The 13,874-nt window shown below is 35.1% G+C and overlaps 1 protein-coding gene across 1 annotated transcript; it reads right to left on the bottom strand.

Annotated features, from left to right (window-relative positions):
• Nucleotides 1-933: 933 nt before the first annotated feature.
• Nucleotides 934-7,202, bottom strand: bambia (BMP and activin membrane bound inhibitor a). Its single transcript, NM_131784.2, is given in 3 exon segments — nucleotides 934-1,803; nucleotides 3,931-4,212; nucleotides 6,808-7,202. Coding segments are annotated over 3 exon segments (777 nt in total). The 5' UTR covers nucleotides 6,875-7,202; the 3' UTR covers nucleotides 934-1,375.
• Nucleotides 7,203-13,874: the final 6,672 nt, after the last annotated feature.

Below are 13,874 nucleotides of genomic sequence, written 5' to 3'. Positions count from 1 at the left end.
ATTGGAAATAACTGATTTGTGTACACAAAAGTTGCGACGTGTACAGCCTACTTCCCGGCAACGCCACAAGATGTTTATGATCTATGCACGACAAAAATAATTCTGTGGATGCTTACAGTACACGCAACTACTTCTGATATGTGGTCAAGCAGAAAATTGAAGACTTACTATTGATGCCGCGCACACACAGTAGTTTATTTATGTGTTTGTAGTTTATTTATTTGTAACACCTTTACTAACTGATTTATTACATTTTTTTGCCTTATGTCTGTTTTAGAGACATGTTACAGGCCTTTGATAAAGATCTAATTGTTTTTCTGTGGAAATAGGTTTCAGAGTCATACTAGGTACGTTTCCATATTGGAAATGCGCATAAATAAAGATTGATGGAAACGCCCATCAATGCACAAAAATTTTGAAAATGCATATGAAAAATGTATCCGCATAACTGAGTAGGATAAACTTTTTATTCGGTAAGAAAAAATGTGCATAAACAGTGATGGAAACACTTTTACCGAACAAACGCTTCAAACGCCACCACTTGTCAGGATTGCCTTCTAAGGCGCAAGGCACTTATTAAATAAAGAAAAGATTCACGCAGCTTCTCCTACCAAAAATTCTGTTTTTACTGTTGATATTTGGTGCCAGTTAATCAGGAAGTGACAATTTTGTGGTCTTTGACTTGTTGGATGGAAACGCTGCTTTATTTGCATATCTTACATGCAATAATCCAGTTTCGCGCATAGTTACTTCGCATTTTTGGATGAAAAGATAGCTACAGTAAAACGTCTGTGTGTGTCAGAATTGTGATTAAAATCGAAATCGTAATATTGTTTAATAAATCGTGATAGGTTTATTTTGCACTTATCGCACAGCCAGATCTAAAAAAATCACACTTAATTAATGAAATCATTAACAGACGCACATAATTTGTTACAGTCAAGATTGAATCTTTTATTCATACAATTTGACTACAACAAACCTTATCTGTACCCTGGTGTCAGTGTAAAATTCTTCAAAAAAGGGCGCAGACTGCGACCTTACAACTTTAATCATCAAGTCCGTTTTATACAAATGTGCAAAATAAGACCGTCTTAACGAATCCTTCAGTGTCATTCCAGGATCCAGAGAGGGAAGGAGGTGGGGCTTGCAGTCCATAAGCTCCACCCTTTTCATATTCACCACAGCCCCCCACAGAGACCGGCCATTCTAATTCAAGTAAAGTGCTCTTTTTTTGAGAAAACACAATGAATTGTGTCCTTGAAATGTCTTTGCTCTCGTTGGAGACAATAAAATAACACGCCGATAATAATAACATTACGACAGCAAACTACACAGTTACCCTTTTGTGCCCTAACAAAGAAGCTCTGAGTAGTCATACGAACTCCAGCTTTCCGTGCCCCGTGTACATCCCCCAGTGTACCAGAGATAGGAGACGCTCACCCCCGCTTCCTCCTCCAGTGCACAAATCCGTCTGCCGCAGCTTATCGCAGCCCAGACAACAGTTCTCATGTCCCGTTACCGGCACCATACACTCCAAGTCCAACTTAGCCACGTGGCCTTTCTTGGCATGGTGGTGTCCGTGAAAGCTGTAATGCAGGCGAGAAAGCATCTGCTGGCGCTGTGCCTGGAGACGCTTGTTTTCGCTACGGAGCATTCGCAACGCCAGCATAATCAGCAGAACCAGGATAAGCCCACCCGCGATGGGAACCGCTATCACCGCCGCCCGGAACCACACCTCTTTAGCAGACGCTAACTCTTGCACCCTTGTGATCAGGTTCTGATTGGAGCTGTGGTATCGGTCTGGATAGAAAGAAAGCATGGGGAGAACAAAGTGAGATTTGGAATGAAAAAGCAGCGTGAGATGTTACGTTTATACTTGCTTTTTAATATATCAGCGCACCTTTTTTCATTAAACAGGATTATATTTATGCGCTTTGAGCCGTCTGTCAAAGGACGCTGTGAGAAGCACATTCCAACACAGTGGGAATGTTTCATGATCCACGTGCAATAAAAAGTATGTGATCTGAATCCAAGTGCTAAAAGGTAAACTGCCAGCTAGCCGCAAACTGACGCCGCACTGGAAACCATTACATATCAGCCTGCAGACTCGTGAGAACAGTAAAAGGCAATGTGTGTGCACATATATGTCTGATATGAAAGTATGTGTCACAAGAGTCTATGTTTGCACAGGATTGACGTCAGGCTTCAGTAAAGATAATAGTCTTCTCTGATTAGATAAAAAATATCTACCCATAAAGGAATTACTGTGTACTATTAGACCATTCAATACTGTAAAAATGCCTATGACATTAGACACGCTGAATCTTTTAAATGTTTAAATCATCCTTGAAAACTGTTAAAAACTCAGTACTTTACACTCGCCTATTCATGTGGTGTGCATTCTTAGTTTGTTTAATGTTTCTCGATATTTTAATGTTTTAGCAATTTTTAATGTTTTAGCTATTTTAAATGTTTTAGCTTGAATGATTCAATTTTACTGTTGCTCTCAATTGTTTTTATCTGTATCTTTTAGTGTAAAGCACTTTGAGAATTAAGTTTTAAAGGCGCTATATAAGAATAAATTATTATTATTATGCTGTCCCAACCAAAATCAATAAACTCAGCTGTTTTTACAAATTTCAGGGGATTGAACATAAAACAATCAAGTTGTGCCAGGATTTTGTTGTTTCAGCTCATTTTAAATAAGTTGCTTGAACAAGCAAAAAAATATTTTATGCCTAGACTAGGCATGGGCTAATAAGATTCTGACAGTATGATAACCTTGAATAAAAATAAAAAAAAAATCAGTTTCATGGTATTATGATTACTGCTCCATTTATATATATATATATATATATATATATATATATATATATATATATATATATATATATATATATATATATATCTGGGTAAAAAAACGACAACTTCTACCCCATTGAACTAATATATTTTATTTTAGGAAAAATATTTAATATATTTAAAAATTTGTAAATATTTTGAACCAGTAGCTTTTGATGTAGAGGTTCATTTTCTGCTGAAAAACAAAATAAAATAGTCGTGAAAAACACTTACATATACCTTAGGAACGTTATAGTAGAAAACTTTGGTGGTTTTAAAACCTTGACTTTTCCAAACCATGGTAAACCTTGAAACCGGTTATCGTCCCATGCCGATGCTAGACATAGTAGAATCAAAAAAATGACTGTTTGCCCTACTTACTTAAAAAGAGTTGAAACAACACGATTCTTTAGGTTTTTTTTTTGGGACAACCTAATTGCTCTATGCAGAATACCCATTTAAATTTATAAAAACGTTAACTCAAACCATTTGTGTAGTAGTGTTTTTACAGTGTAAGCCCAGCAAGCATTTTGATTTTAAAAGATGTCTAATAGATGTCTAAACATAGTCATCTTGGCCAAAACAAAACTAAATTTGGGCAGTCAGTAATAATCTAATAGATGTCTAACAATAGGCCAACACTAGAGTAGTCATCAAATAAACTGAAATGAATGACTAAACATATAAAGTCTCTCTAATCTCTATATTTGAAGACGAGTCTAGTTTTGGGCTATTCTTAGATGTCTATTAGATTTTCACTGACACCCCAAGTTTAACCTTGTTTTTTGCAAAGCTGTCTACGTTTAGATGTCTTTTAGACCTCTATTAAACAAAATTGTTTGCTGGGAGGTTACGGTTTTGATAAAAATAACAGTTTTTATGATTATTTTGTTCCCACAAATCTTTATGCTATTAAACAAGAATGCATTTTGAAGAATGTTTTTCCTACAAAAACACACTTTTGTTGTATATATCAAAACAAGATGACATTTTTGGATTCATCTCTTTAAATCGTGACACAAAAAGCTAAAATATCACACAGTAGACTTATCTAGCCTTTAGTTTAGTCATATTTGAGCATCTTACCTGTTGAGTCCCCTCTGGGGTGTGTGAGGTCATGCAAACCCCTGTAGTTACACATATCATCATGGCAGCACTCCACAGGAGAGGAGCTTCCACTTGAAATGTCCACATTTTTACTAGAGCACACGTCTGCAGAGTTTAAAAGCGAATCCACGCAGCCGTGTGTTAAAGGTGAGTTTGTGTTAAGAGGGTCCAGGACCTTAGTAAAGCAAGCGTTGAGCTCTGATTTACACATGTATCCGGTGGCAACGCAGTGCGGTGCGTCACAGTAGCACCTGATCTCTCCTGCAAAACAGAAAAGCTGTGTTAGTTAAACAGAAAATAAATGTACCGAATTTGATATATTAAACCATAATACAACTGTCTCTGATGTGCTTCCAGGAAACAAAACTTTCCAAGGATTCTTGACACTAATTGTGTTAACATTTTCAGGCTAGAATCAAGTCAAACAGTGTGGGAACGCTGAGATTCCCATCACATCCCTTCCAACAGAAATGGAGCGTGTTATTAGAGAATTAAACTGTAGTATTTCTAACATCACCAAGGTTTTGAGTAACTGGTTAACTTTATGACCAGGAAGGCATTCTTCATCTCATCCAAAGAGGATGTAAGAGAGAAAAACAAAGCAACTAGTCAGACCTAATGCCAGAAAAAGGCCAAAAGAGACAGGACTAATACAACATTGTGACTAAGGGTTTGTGTCAGAACGCTAATATGTGGCCTTTCAGTTTAACACTGTAACTGTGTCACGGCTTTTCATGCAAAGGATCCTTTTAGCCTGTCTTATAAAACAGGAACCGTGTAACTTATAATTAGTGGTTTGTTTGCCAAAGTCAATTTCTTTCAACCCAAATGGAAACTCATAAAGGGGGGTGAGAGCAGGACTCCTTTTTCAGTTAGCACGCAAACTCACTTGTGGTCAAACCTGGCATTAAGTCAGAGAGTAACTTTTAAAGGGGCAGTTCACCCAAAAACATGTTCTTAGCTTTGTCCACAAGTGTCTATTCATAGCTTGTATAGCTGACATTTTTCTATATTCCTTGAATTTAATAATAAAAGTGAACCATGAATGAAATTTAGCCATTTAGCTTAACATCCTTTTAAGCAACAATCTTCTTAAGGTTTTCTCAAAATTGAGGTCAAATATTGTTATAACAACTAATAAGGTCACAGATTGTTTTAACATTCAGTACCGTTTTTGTAAGCGGACCTTTTTTACCTACCACCATGTGTGAACGTGAAACAGAACACTAAACACACATCATGACACAAACACAAATAAACACGGCCTTTGTGTTGTCGTAGGTTGCTTGTGTACACTGTCCGAGGCTGGAGTTACATGTCATCTCATTAGTGTGAGAAATCAGTTCTTCTTATCAGTTAGGTCCAATGAGTTTCTTATTTATTTTTTATGGCTGGGCTTATCTAATAATGCATAAAACCGGAGGCTAATGTTCTTGGCTGATCAATTTTTAACAAGAGGCTAGAAAATGACAAAACAAGATGTGTAGAATACTTATAACTGGAGCTGGAGGTAGCTGGTCTAAAGATGGCTTTATGTATCTACCTTAGACCAGGAACTAAATAGCTCAAGATGGTCTCTGAAACATGTTAGCTCCTAAGCCAGCATTCAGCAGCTAGAAACACATTTAAAATTGTCCCAAGACCTTGTTTTACTTCTGAAATTAAATATTACATGCTATAGTAAATACACTTTATATCTGAAAATAGGCAACAAAACAAAATGCAATACATATTCGCTGCAATTAACCGTAGTTTTTTAACATATGAAACAAACTGAAATCACCAATATTAAAATGAACATGTTATTTTGTAAGGGCAGAAGCCGATAAACAAGTGTTAAGATGTGTAAACTATCAATTACAAAGCTGAAAACATTAAGATTTGTTCATGTTTTTGAACGAAGTCTCTTTGACTCACCAAGGCTTTGTTTATAGTATTGTTGTGAAAAAATATATTGAATTTAAGATGTTTTCTGTGTAAGTATAAGTGTATATATATATATATATATATATATATATATATATATATATATATATATATATATATATATGCTGGAAGTTCTGAATAAATTAAAATGTTATATATATATATATATATATATATATATATATATATATATATATATATATATATATATATATATATATATATATATATATATTACATTTTAATTTATTCAGAACTTCCAGCATCATTACTCCAGTCTTCAGTGTCAAAATTCAGTGTAGAAATTCTAAAATGCTAAAATTATGATTAACTATTGGCGCTCATGATCATTTTTTGATCAATAAAAAGCTGAAAACTTAAAATTAACTTCTTAAACGATATATCTTTTGTACCTTAAATATATTAGGTGTCAATTTTAAGCAATTTAATGTATCATATTTGAATAAAAACTCTTTAAATTATAGTTTAAATGGCAATATCAAAAAAACGAAGCAGCACAACTATTTTCAACACTGATAATAATCAGAAAATCATCTTGAGCAATACAAATCAGCATATTACAATGATTTCTGCAGGATCATGTGACACAGAACTGTAGTAATGGCTGCTCATAATTCATCACGGGAGTACATTATATTTTATAACACATTCCTACAGAAAATCAGTTCTTTCACATCGAAATACTATTAAATATTACAGATTTTATAGTATTTATGATCCAATAAACTCAACATTAGTTATCAGAAAAGCCTTTCTTCAAAAACATGAGAAAAATACTGTTTCCAAACTTTTGACTGGTTGTGTACACATATAAACATACTTTGTGTTTGAGCGCTACAGTTTTATATGGTTTAAAGTCAGTCGAGAGTCGTGCGCGTCCAGAAGCGACTGAATAAACTCAAAAGTTACCTTTCGTGAGAAGAACAGCCATCGCACAAAGTTCCAGCTGAAACCACAGAGAAACCAGGCGATCCATTTACGGCTGCTTTTCCTTGTCTTGATACCCCGTGGCAAGACCCTCCGAATGGTTTGAGAGGACTCGTTACATATGTCCTACATTTATTACTGCATTCCCAGGGATCTGTGATCTACACTGTATCCAAAAATCAAACGGGCGCAGAAAAGGCTCGCGTCTTGTTCCATCGGAGGATCCGAAACTAGCGCGAGTGGAGAAACATTCCCCGTGTGTAACCAAACCAATCCGCCATGCGATGAAAAACACACAAACACATATAAAACGCAAACGGACTCGTGAAATAACACAAACAAGTTTCCACAAGGGCAACTATCCCCGATCGCGAAGCAGCGGATCACTGATCGGAGAAATTTCACCGGATCAGTTTTTGGCTCTGTAAAGCCCTGCCCATTAATGCGTTGATTGGCCAGTCGTACTGATAAATTTGCATACACTGTCCTATTGGCATTGGTATTGGTTCACAGAGCGGTCATACAATTTGTCTTTCCGCCTACAGATGCTGAGACAGAATCGCATGATGAGGCAGGTAGCAGGACGTGGTAAAATAATAACAGCATAATGGTTATTAAAATGAAAGCTTTCGAAAATATGTTCGTAATATTGTACTATAATGATTTAAAGGTCAATCGAAAATATATGGGATCTAAATATTTGTCCCTGGATGTAATACCAACATAGTTGTATCTGTTTTTATTTTTATTTTTAGAAACACACTTTAAAGTCCAAATTCTGCTTTGTCAGCCATATGACAGGCTGATGGAGGTGGAAACTGCAGGCCTGCACTAGAGAGTAGATGTAGGCGGGTCGGTTGGAGAAATTAGCAATCCAAAGAGGCACATGGCGCCAGCGAGACGACACAGACAGACAGTGACACTCAATTACCCCCCAGACAATCCCATGCAAAACACACAGAGCACAACGATCGATATCTCAACTGCCCTGCCCGCCCTAATGTGTTGAGCACTTTGGTCAGGGCATGTGCTTCACAATTGAAGGCATTTTTGGGCAAACTAGAACCGTAAATAAACAAATAAACGCTCTGAAGTGTGCAGAAAGGTAGCCTATTCTTGAAAATAGCCTAATTAGACACACCCGTCGAACATGCGAGGCGTTATTTGATCATTTATATTAATATTTACTATACATTTTTATAATTATTATAATTCAATGTCAAACTGGGCATATTGGTTCAAAATTCTCTTTTCACTCAAAAAAATGCATGTTTCAGCATAGTGGTAAATACACAACAACTCAATTATTGAATTAATATTAGGCTAAAATTGTAATTTAATAGCTAGCCATACTCGGCAGTTGTGTTTGCCCATATTTTACCCAAATCTTGAACATATTTTACACAAACCATATTTATCCAATAGAACAACATTTTAGAGTGATGTTAATTTATTTTGTTCTTTAATTTTTTGTATTAATTTAGGCTACAGGATACATAGAGTAACAAATCTTGACCATATTTTACCCAAACAGACAAAACCTTTTATAGTCATATGGTTAATCATTTTGTTCTTTAATTTTATTTATTTTTTATTTAAGTTAGGCTACAGAATACATAAAGAATAACACATCTTGATCATAGTTTACCCAAATAGACAAAACCTTTCAGAGTGATATGGTAATTTATTTTATTATTTATATGTTTAATATTTATTTAGGCTAAACAAAATACATACAGAATAGTCGAATGGAAGACAAAAATATGTCAACAAAGTCCTCACATGTAGGCTGACTTTTATTAGCTCCATTCTGTCATTTTCAACTCTTATCTTACACAATATTTTTGTATAGGCATACATTAATGCATAGTAAATATATTGAATCATGCATATTATACACTCTATGAATATTTAAACTTTAGTTTACCTGCATTTTAAGATTTTCATTTAATAAAATATCAGCTTGGGAAAAAAAGGCAATTAAAAAATGATGTCACCAATTTTTAGTTGACAGACATTTTGTGCAATTCACCATCCATTTTTGCCCCAAATATAGGTCATTTGTCTTTATTTTACCCCTTTAAAATGCAACAACAGAGAGATAATTCACTCAAAACTGAAAATTCTGTCAATGTTTAATCACCCTTCACTTGTCAGAAACCTGTCTGAGTTTCTTTCCTCTGTGGTACACAAAAGAATATATTTTGGAGAAAGCTGGACACCTGTAACTATTGACTTCAATGGTAGCGCCTCTGTTTTTCCTATTATGGAAGTCACAACCACTCAGTTATTGGGTATACATTGCATGGGCTAAAATTTGAATATAATAAGTTACTATAATAGGTGATCAGGTTTGTCCATATTTTATCCTAATCTTGATCATATCGTACCCAAATCATATTTACCCAAAAAGATTAAACCCATCATTTTTAGAGTTATATGGTAAATTATTTTATTATATTTATTAATTGTTTAAGCTACACAGAATACATACAGAATAGCAGATAGGAATAAAAAAATAGTCCTCACATGTAGACCTATCTTTATTAGCGGTATTCTGTCACTTTCAACTCTTATCTTAAACAATTTTCTTAGGCATACATTAATGCGTAAACATAATAAATCATGCGTGATATATACTTAATAAATATTTAACTTTAGTTCGTCTACATTTCAAGATTTTTATTTGATAAAATATCAACTTGGAAATAAGGCAATTAAATTATGTCACCATTTTTAAATGACAGTTTTTTCCACATTTTGAGAAATTTACCATCCATTTTTCTTCCAAATATGGGCTATTTGTCTTTATTTTACCGTTTTTAAATACAACAACTGAGGGATAATTCACTCAAAACTCTGACATCAAAAATTCTGCCATTGTTTACTCACCCTTCACTTGTCAGAAACCTGTTTGAGTTTCTTTCCTCTGTGGAACACAAAAGAAGATGTTCTGAAGAAAGCTGGAAACCTGTAACCATTGACTTCCACGGTAGCCTCTTTGTTTTTCCTATAATGGAAATCAATGGTTTCAGACTTTCAGCTTTCTTTAAAAAAAAAAAAAAAAAGGGGGGGGGGGGGGGGGTCATTTGTTCATTTCATTCAATAGTGAGTAGGCTACATCTTTATTTTTGGGTGAACTATCCCTTTCTTTTATTACACTACTTTCAACTTTGTTTTAAAAGACAAATCAATATTTAAAATGAGTTTTATTGCAAGCAAATGATTCTTGTTCTAAACATCAGTCAAGACCATTACTTTAATTTGGCCAAACTTTGTGAATTGTTACTTTCAAATTCTTGAAAGTGATTTTATTTCATTAATAATTTGTTAAGGCAAGTTTAATAGGTATGAGGCTATATTAACAAGTTTTGTTCTGATTAAACATTTAAATATTGAACGCTAATAAGAGTGTCCTAATTGTGTGTGTGTGTGTGTAATTTGGGGTTTTATTATAGCTGGAGGTAGTTAGTGCAGGACGGCAGTGGCACAGGAGATAGGGAAGTGTTTGATGATGAGAGACAGACTGGGAGACGCTCACATCTGATAGACGGCCATCGATTCAGTGTCAAAGGCTAAAGACAAGCCATTCCGCTTCAGGGGACGCATTCAGAGACCTACAGAAATTACCGGATTGACAGCAATTATCCTAATTGTTGGTAATTTCACAGAGGCGCCAGTTCAAAACCAGTCCTCCCTTCAAATGGTGAGATTCACACCTCCACAGACTAATCAACTGCTAGTCAGCTGTTCGGGGGGAAAAGGGTTATTTTACAATCGCTTTTAAATCGACCACCTTTGCTAATTCGGCGAAATAACTTAAAGGTTTTGTAATATCACAGTGAATAACAACTACACGTCATCTTTCAGACGGTAAACTGTGTTGTCTTATTTTAATAATTGTAATAATTTCCGTCAGTATATGTTCTCAAGCTAGCCTATACAATAATCTCTCGAATTCTATGTTTTTTTGTACTTGATAGGACACCAATATCTTGATTACCCACTCGTCTGTTTTAGGTAAACACTTCAAAAGTCAAATATAAATATTAGTTAACCAACATTTCGAACAGCAGGTAGTCTTTTTGTTTGACTGGTCATGTGCTGCCCTCTTGTGATCATGGGTAAAATGTCCGTTTGGGATTCATGTAGCCTACGTAGCCTATTCAGCTAGTTCGATCCGGTGTGACACCAGAGGAGTAACCACAGCCTTTTATGCCGAGGTGCAGGTACGCAGAGCGTTTTGCAAATCGATAATACTTAAGTTTCTATAAAATGACGATTATTTTATTTTGACTAAGCGCTATGAAGCAAAAAGTAGGGATAATGAGTCAGGGGATGGTAATACTTATTAACATTAATTCTCGGCATGAGTCGGGTCTAGGACAACAGATAGTTCTATAAAACATGTTTTTATATAGAATTTTCATAATTAATATTCATACATATTCATTTAAATATTTCTTAAATGATCTTAGCATATCACTCGAGTTTTGTCTTTACATCTTCCAGTTACATTAGAATTGATTTATTATTGAAAATAGGCCTAATTATTGTACAGGGTGGGCCATTTATATGGATAGCCTACACCTTAATAAAATGGGAATGGTTGGTGATAATAACGTCCTGTTTGTGGCACATAAGTATATGTGAGGGGGCTTGTAAATAACTCATGAAAAAAATAAAGTTACATTTAAAACCAAGGATAGCATTGCTTTTCTTGTGAAATTCCCAAAAACTTCATTAAGGTGTATCCATATAAATGGCCCATCATTATAACAATAATAACACCTTTATTTATAATAAATCTAAAAAAAATTTTTTATCCCAATTCTGGTTTTGTCCATATTTTACCCTAAAACAACAAACTTTTAAAACATTTTTTAGAATGTACAAGTTTAATAGTCCTTCTTATATTAACTATACTGTATGTAACCTCGCATTTATTTATAGGCTTGGGTCTGGGGTGGTTTGCCCACGGTGCCTATAACCTCCACTGATCCATTCGCAAACATAGTCATCATTGTGAGAAGCAGAAACCAAACTGACATTTGCTGTAGAATATTTCAACAATTTTTTTTTCATACAAAAAGATCACATATGGTGCTTGAGCTTTATGTTAATTTGAATTGGCTGATCAAATCTGATAGAAATGACCCAAACGATACCATAACAAGCTGGAGAACATACTGCTAAACATAAAGCTCACAACCAATATGCTTTCCTTAAAATGGCTTTGATAAAAAACTAAGCTCATTACTACTACAATTGAACTATTTTTGTAGTCATGAGGAATAATTGGCTGTAGCAATCTAAAACTTTCATGAGACATTCACCAAACTTATTACACAAATTTAGTCTTTTTTAAATACAGTTTATTAAAAAAAAAAACATTGTCAAGTATCTACCTATTACATGAAATAACTTATCAAACTAATTTTTGATACCAACTTTTATTTGTTATACACTTGAGGATTTGGATACCGAACACATTAACTTAGTAACTTCTCTTTTAGTTATTGCAATGTCTAATTGTAATGTTAATTAAAGATTTCATATCAGCTGTATTTAATTTCACATTTTACTCTACGCAGAATTTTTGATGTTTGCAAAAATAGTTCTTAAATTCTTAGTTTTAAAGATGATATTTGAACATTGTAGATGACTGCAAAGGTAATCAAAACTTTGAAAAGAAAAATCTGAAAAAGGGGAATGATTAAACATAGCGTTGACTGGCAAAACAAGTATCAGCTGAGACCCAGTCTAGTATACAAGATCACCTTTATTTAAACGAAAGAGTAGAATGTCCCTAAAATTGTGCTCAACTTCTTATGATCATTTTTGACTTGACAGTGAAAAGCAACAAGACATGGCAAATAACAAGACACAACAACTTCTAACCGTTCAACAACATAGATTCAACAAGATAGTAGAAATATTTCTCTGAGATTTTGGTTAATATTGACATGACAGCATCATGCAGTAGCTGCAGTTTTGTCGGCTGCACATCCTTGATGCGTATCTCCCGTTCTACCACATCCCAAAGGTGCTCTATTGGATTGAGAGCTAGTGACTGTGGAGGCCATTTGAATACAGTGAACTCATGTTCAAGAAACCAGTTTGAGATGACTCATACTTTATGACATGGCACGTAATCTTGCTGAAAGTAACCATCAGAAGACGAGTATCTGTGGTCATAAAGGGATGGACATGGTCAGCAATAATACTCAGGTAGGCTGTGGCATTGACACGTTGCTCATTTAATACTAATGAGCCCAAAGTGTGCCAAGAAAACACCCCCCACCATTACACTACCACCAGCCTGAACAGTTGATACAAGGCAGGATGGATCCATGCTTTCATGTTGTTGACGCCAAATTCTGACGCTACCATCTGAATGTTGCAGCAGAAATCGAGACTCATCAGACTTGCCAACGTTTTTACAATCTTCTGTTGTCCAATTTTGATGAGCCTGTGTGAATTGTAGCCTTAGATTCCTGTTCTTAGCTGACAGGAGTGGCACCCAGTGTGGTCTTTGCAGGTGTAGCTCATGTCTCAAGGTTCGAAGTGTTGTGCGTTCAGAGATGCTCTTCTGCATATCTCGGTTGTAGCGAGTGGTTAATCGAGTTACTGCTGCTTTTCTATAAGCTGAAACCAGTTTGGCCATTCTCCTCTGCAATTATCAAAGCATTTGCACATACAGAACTGCCGCTCACTGGATATTTACTCTTTTTCTGACCATTCTCTGTAAACCCTAGAGATGGTTGTGCGTGAAAATCCCAGTAGATCAACAGTTTCTGAAATACTCAGACCAGCCCATCTGGCATCAACAACCATGCCACATTCAAAGTCACTTAAAAAAATCTTTCTTCTCCATTCTGATGTTTGGTTTGAAAAGAAGTAGATCATCTGACCATGTCTACATGCATTGAGTTGCTGCTATTTGATTAGCCGATTAGAAATTTGTGTAAACAAGCAGTTGGACAGGTGTACCTGAAAAAAAGTGGCAGATGAGTGTATTTTGTATTAGTGTTTTAACGTCATTAAAT

Source organism: Danio rerio, chromosome 12 (assembly GCF_052040795.2).
Source record: "Danio rerio strain M-AB ecotype USA chromosome 12, GRCz13ab, whole genome shotgun sequence".
Lineage (NCBI taxonomy): Eukaryota > Metazoa > Chordata > Actinopteri > Cypriniformes > Danionidae > Danio > Danio rerio.
Note: the sequence above shows the minus strand (reverse complement) of the source record. Positions and strands in the feature narration are given on the sequence as shown.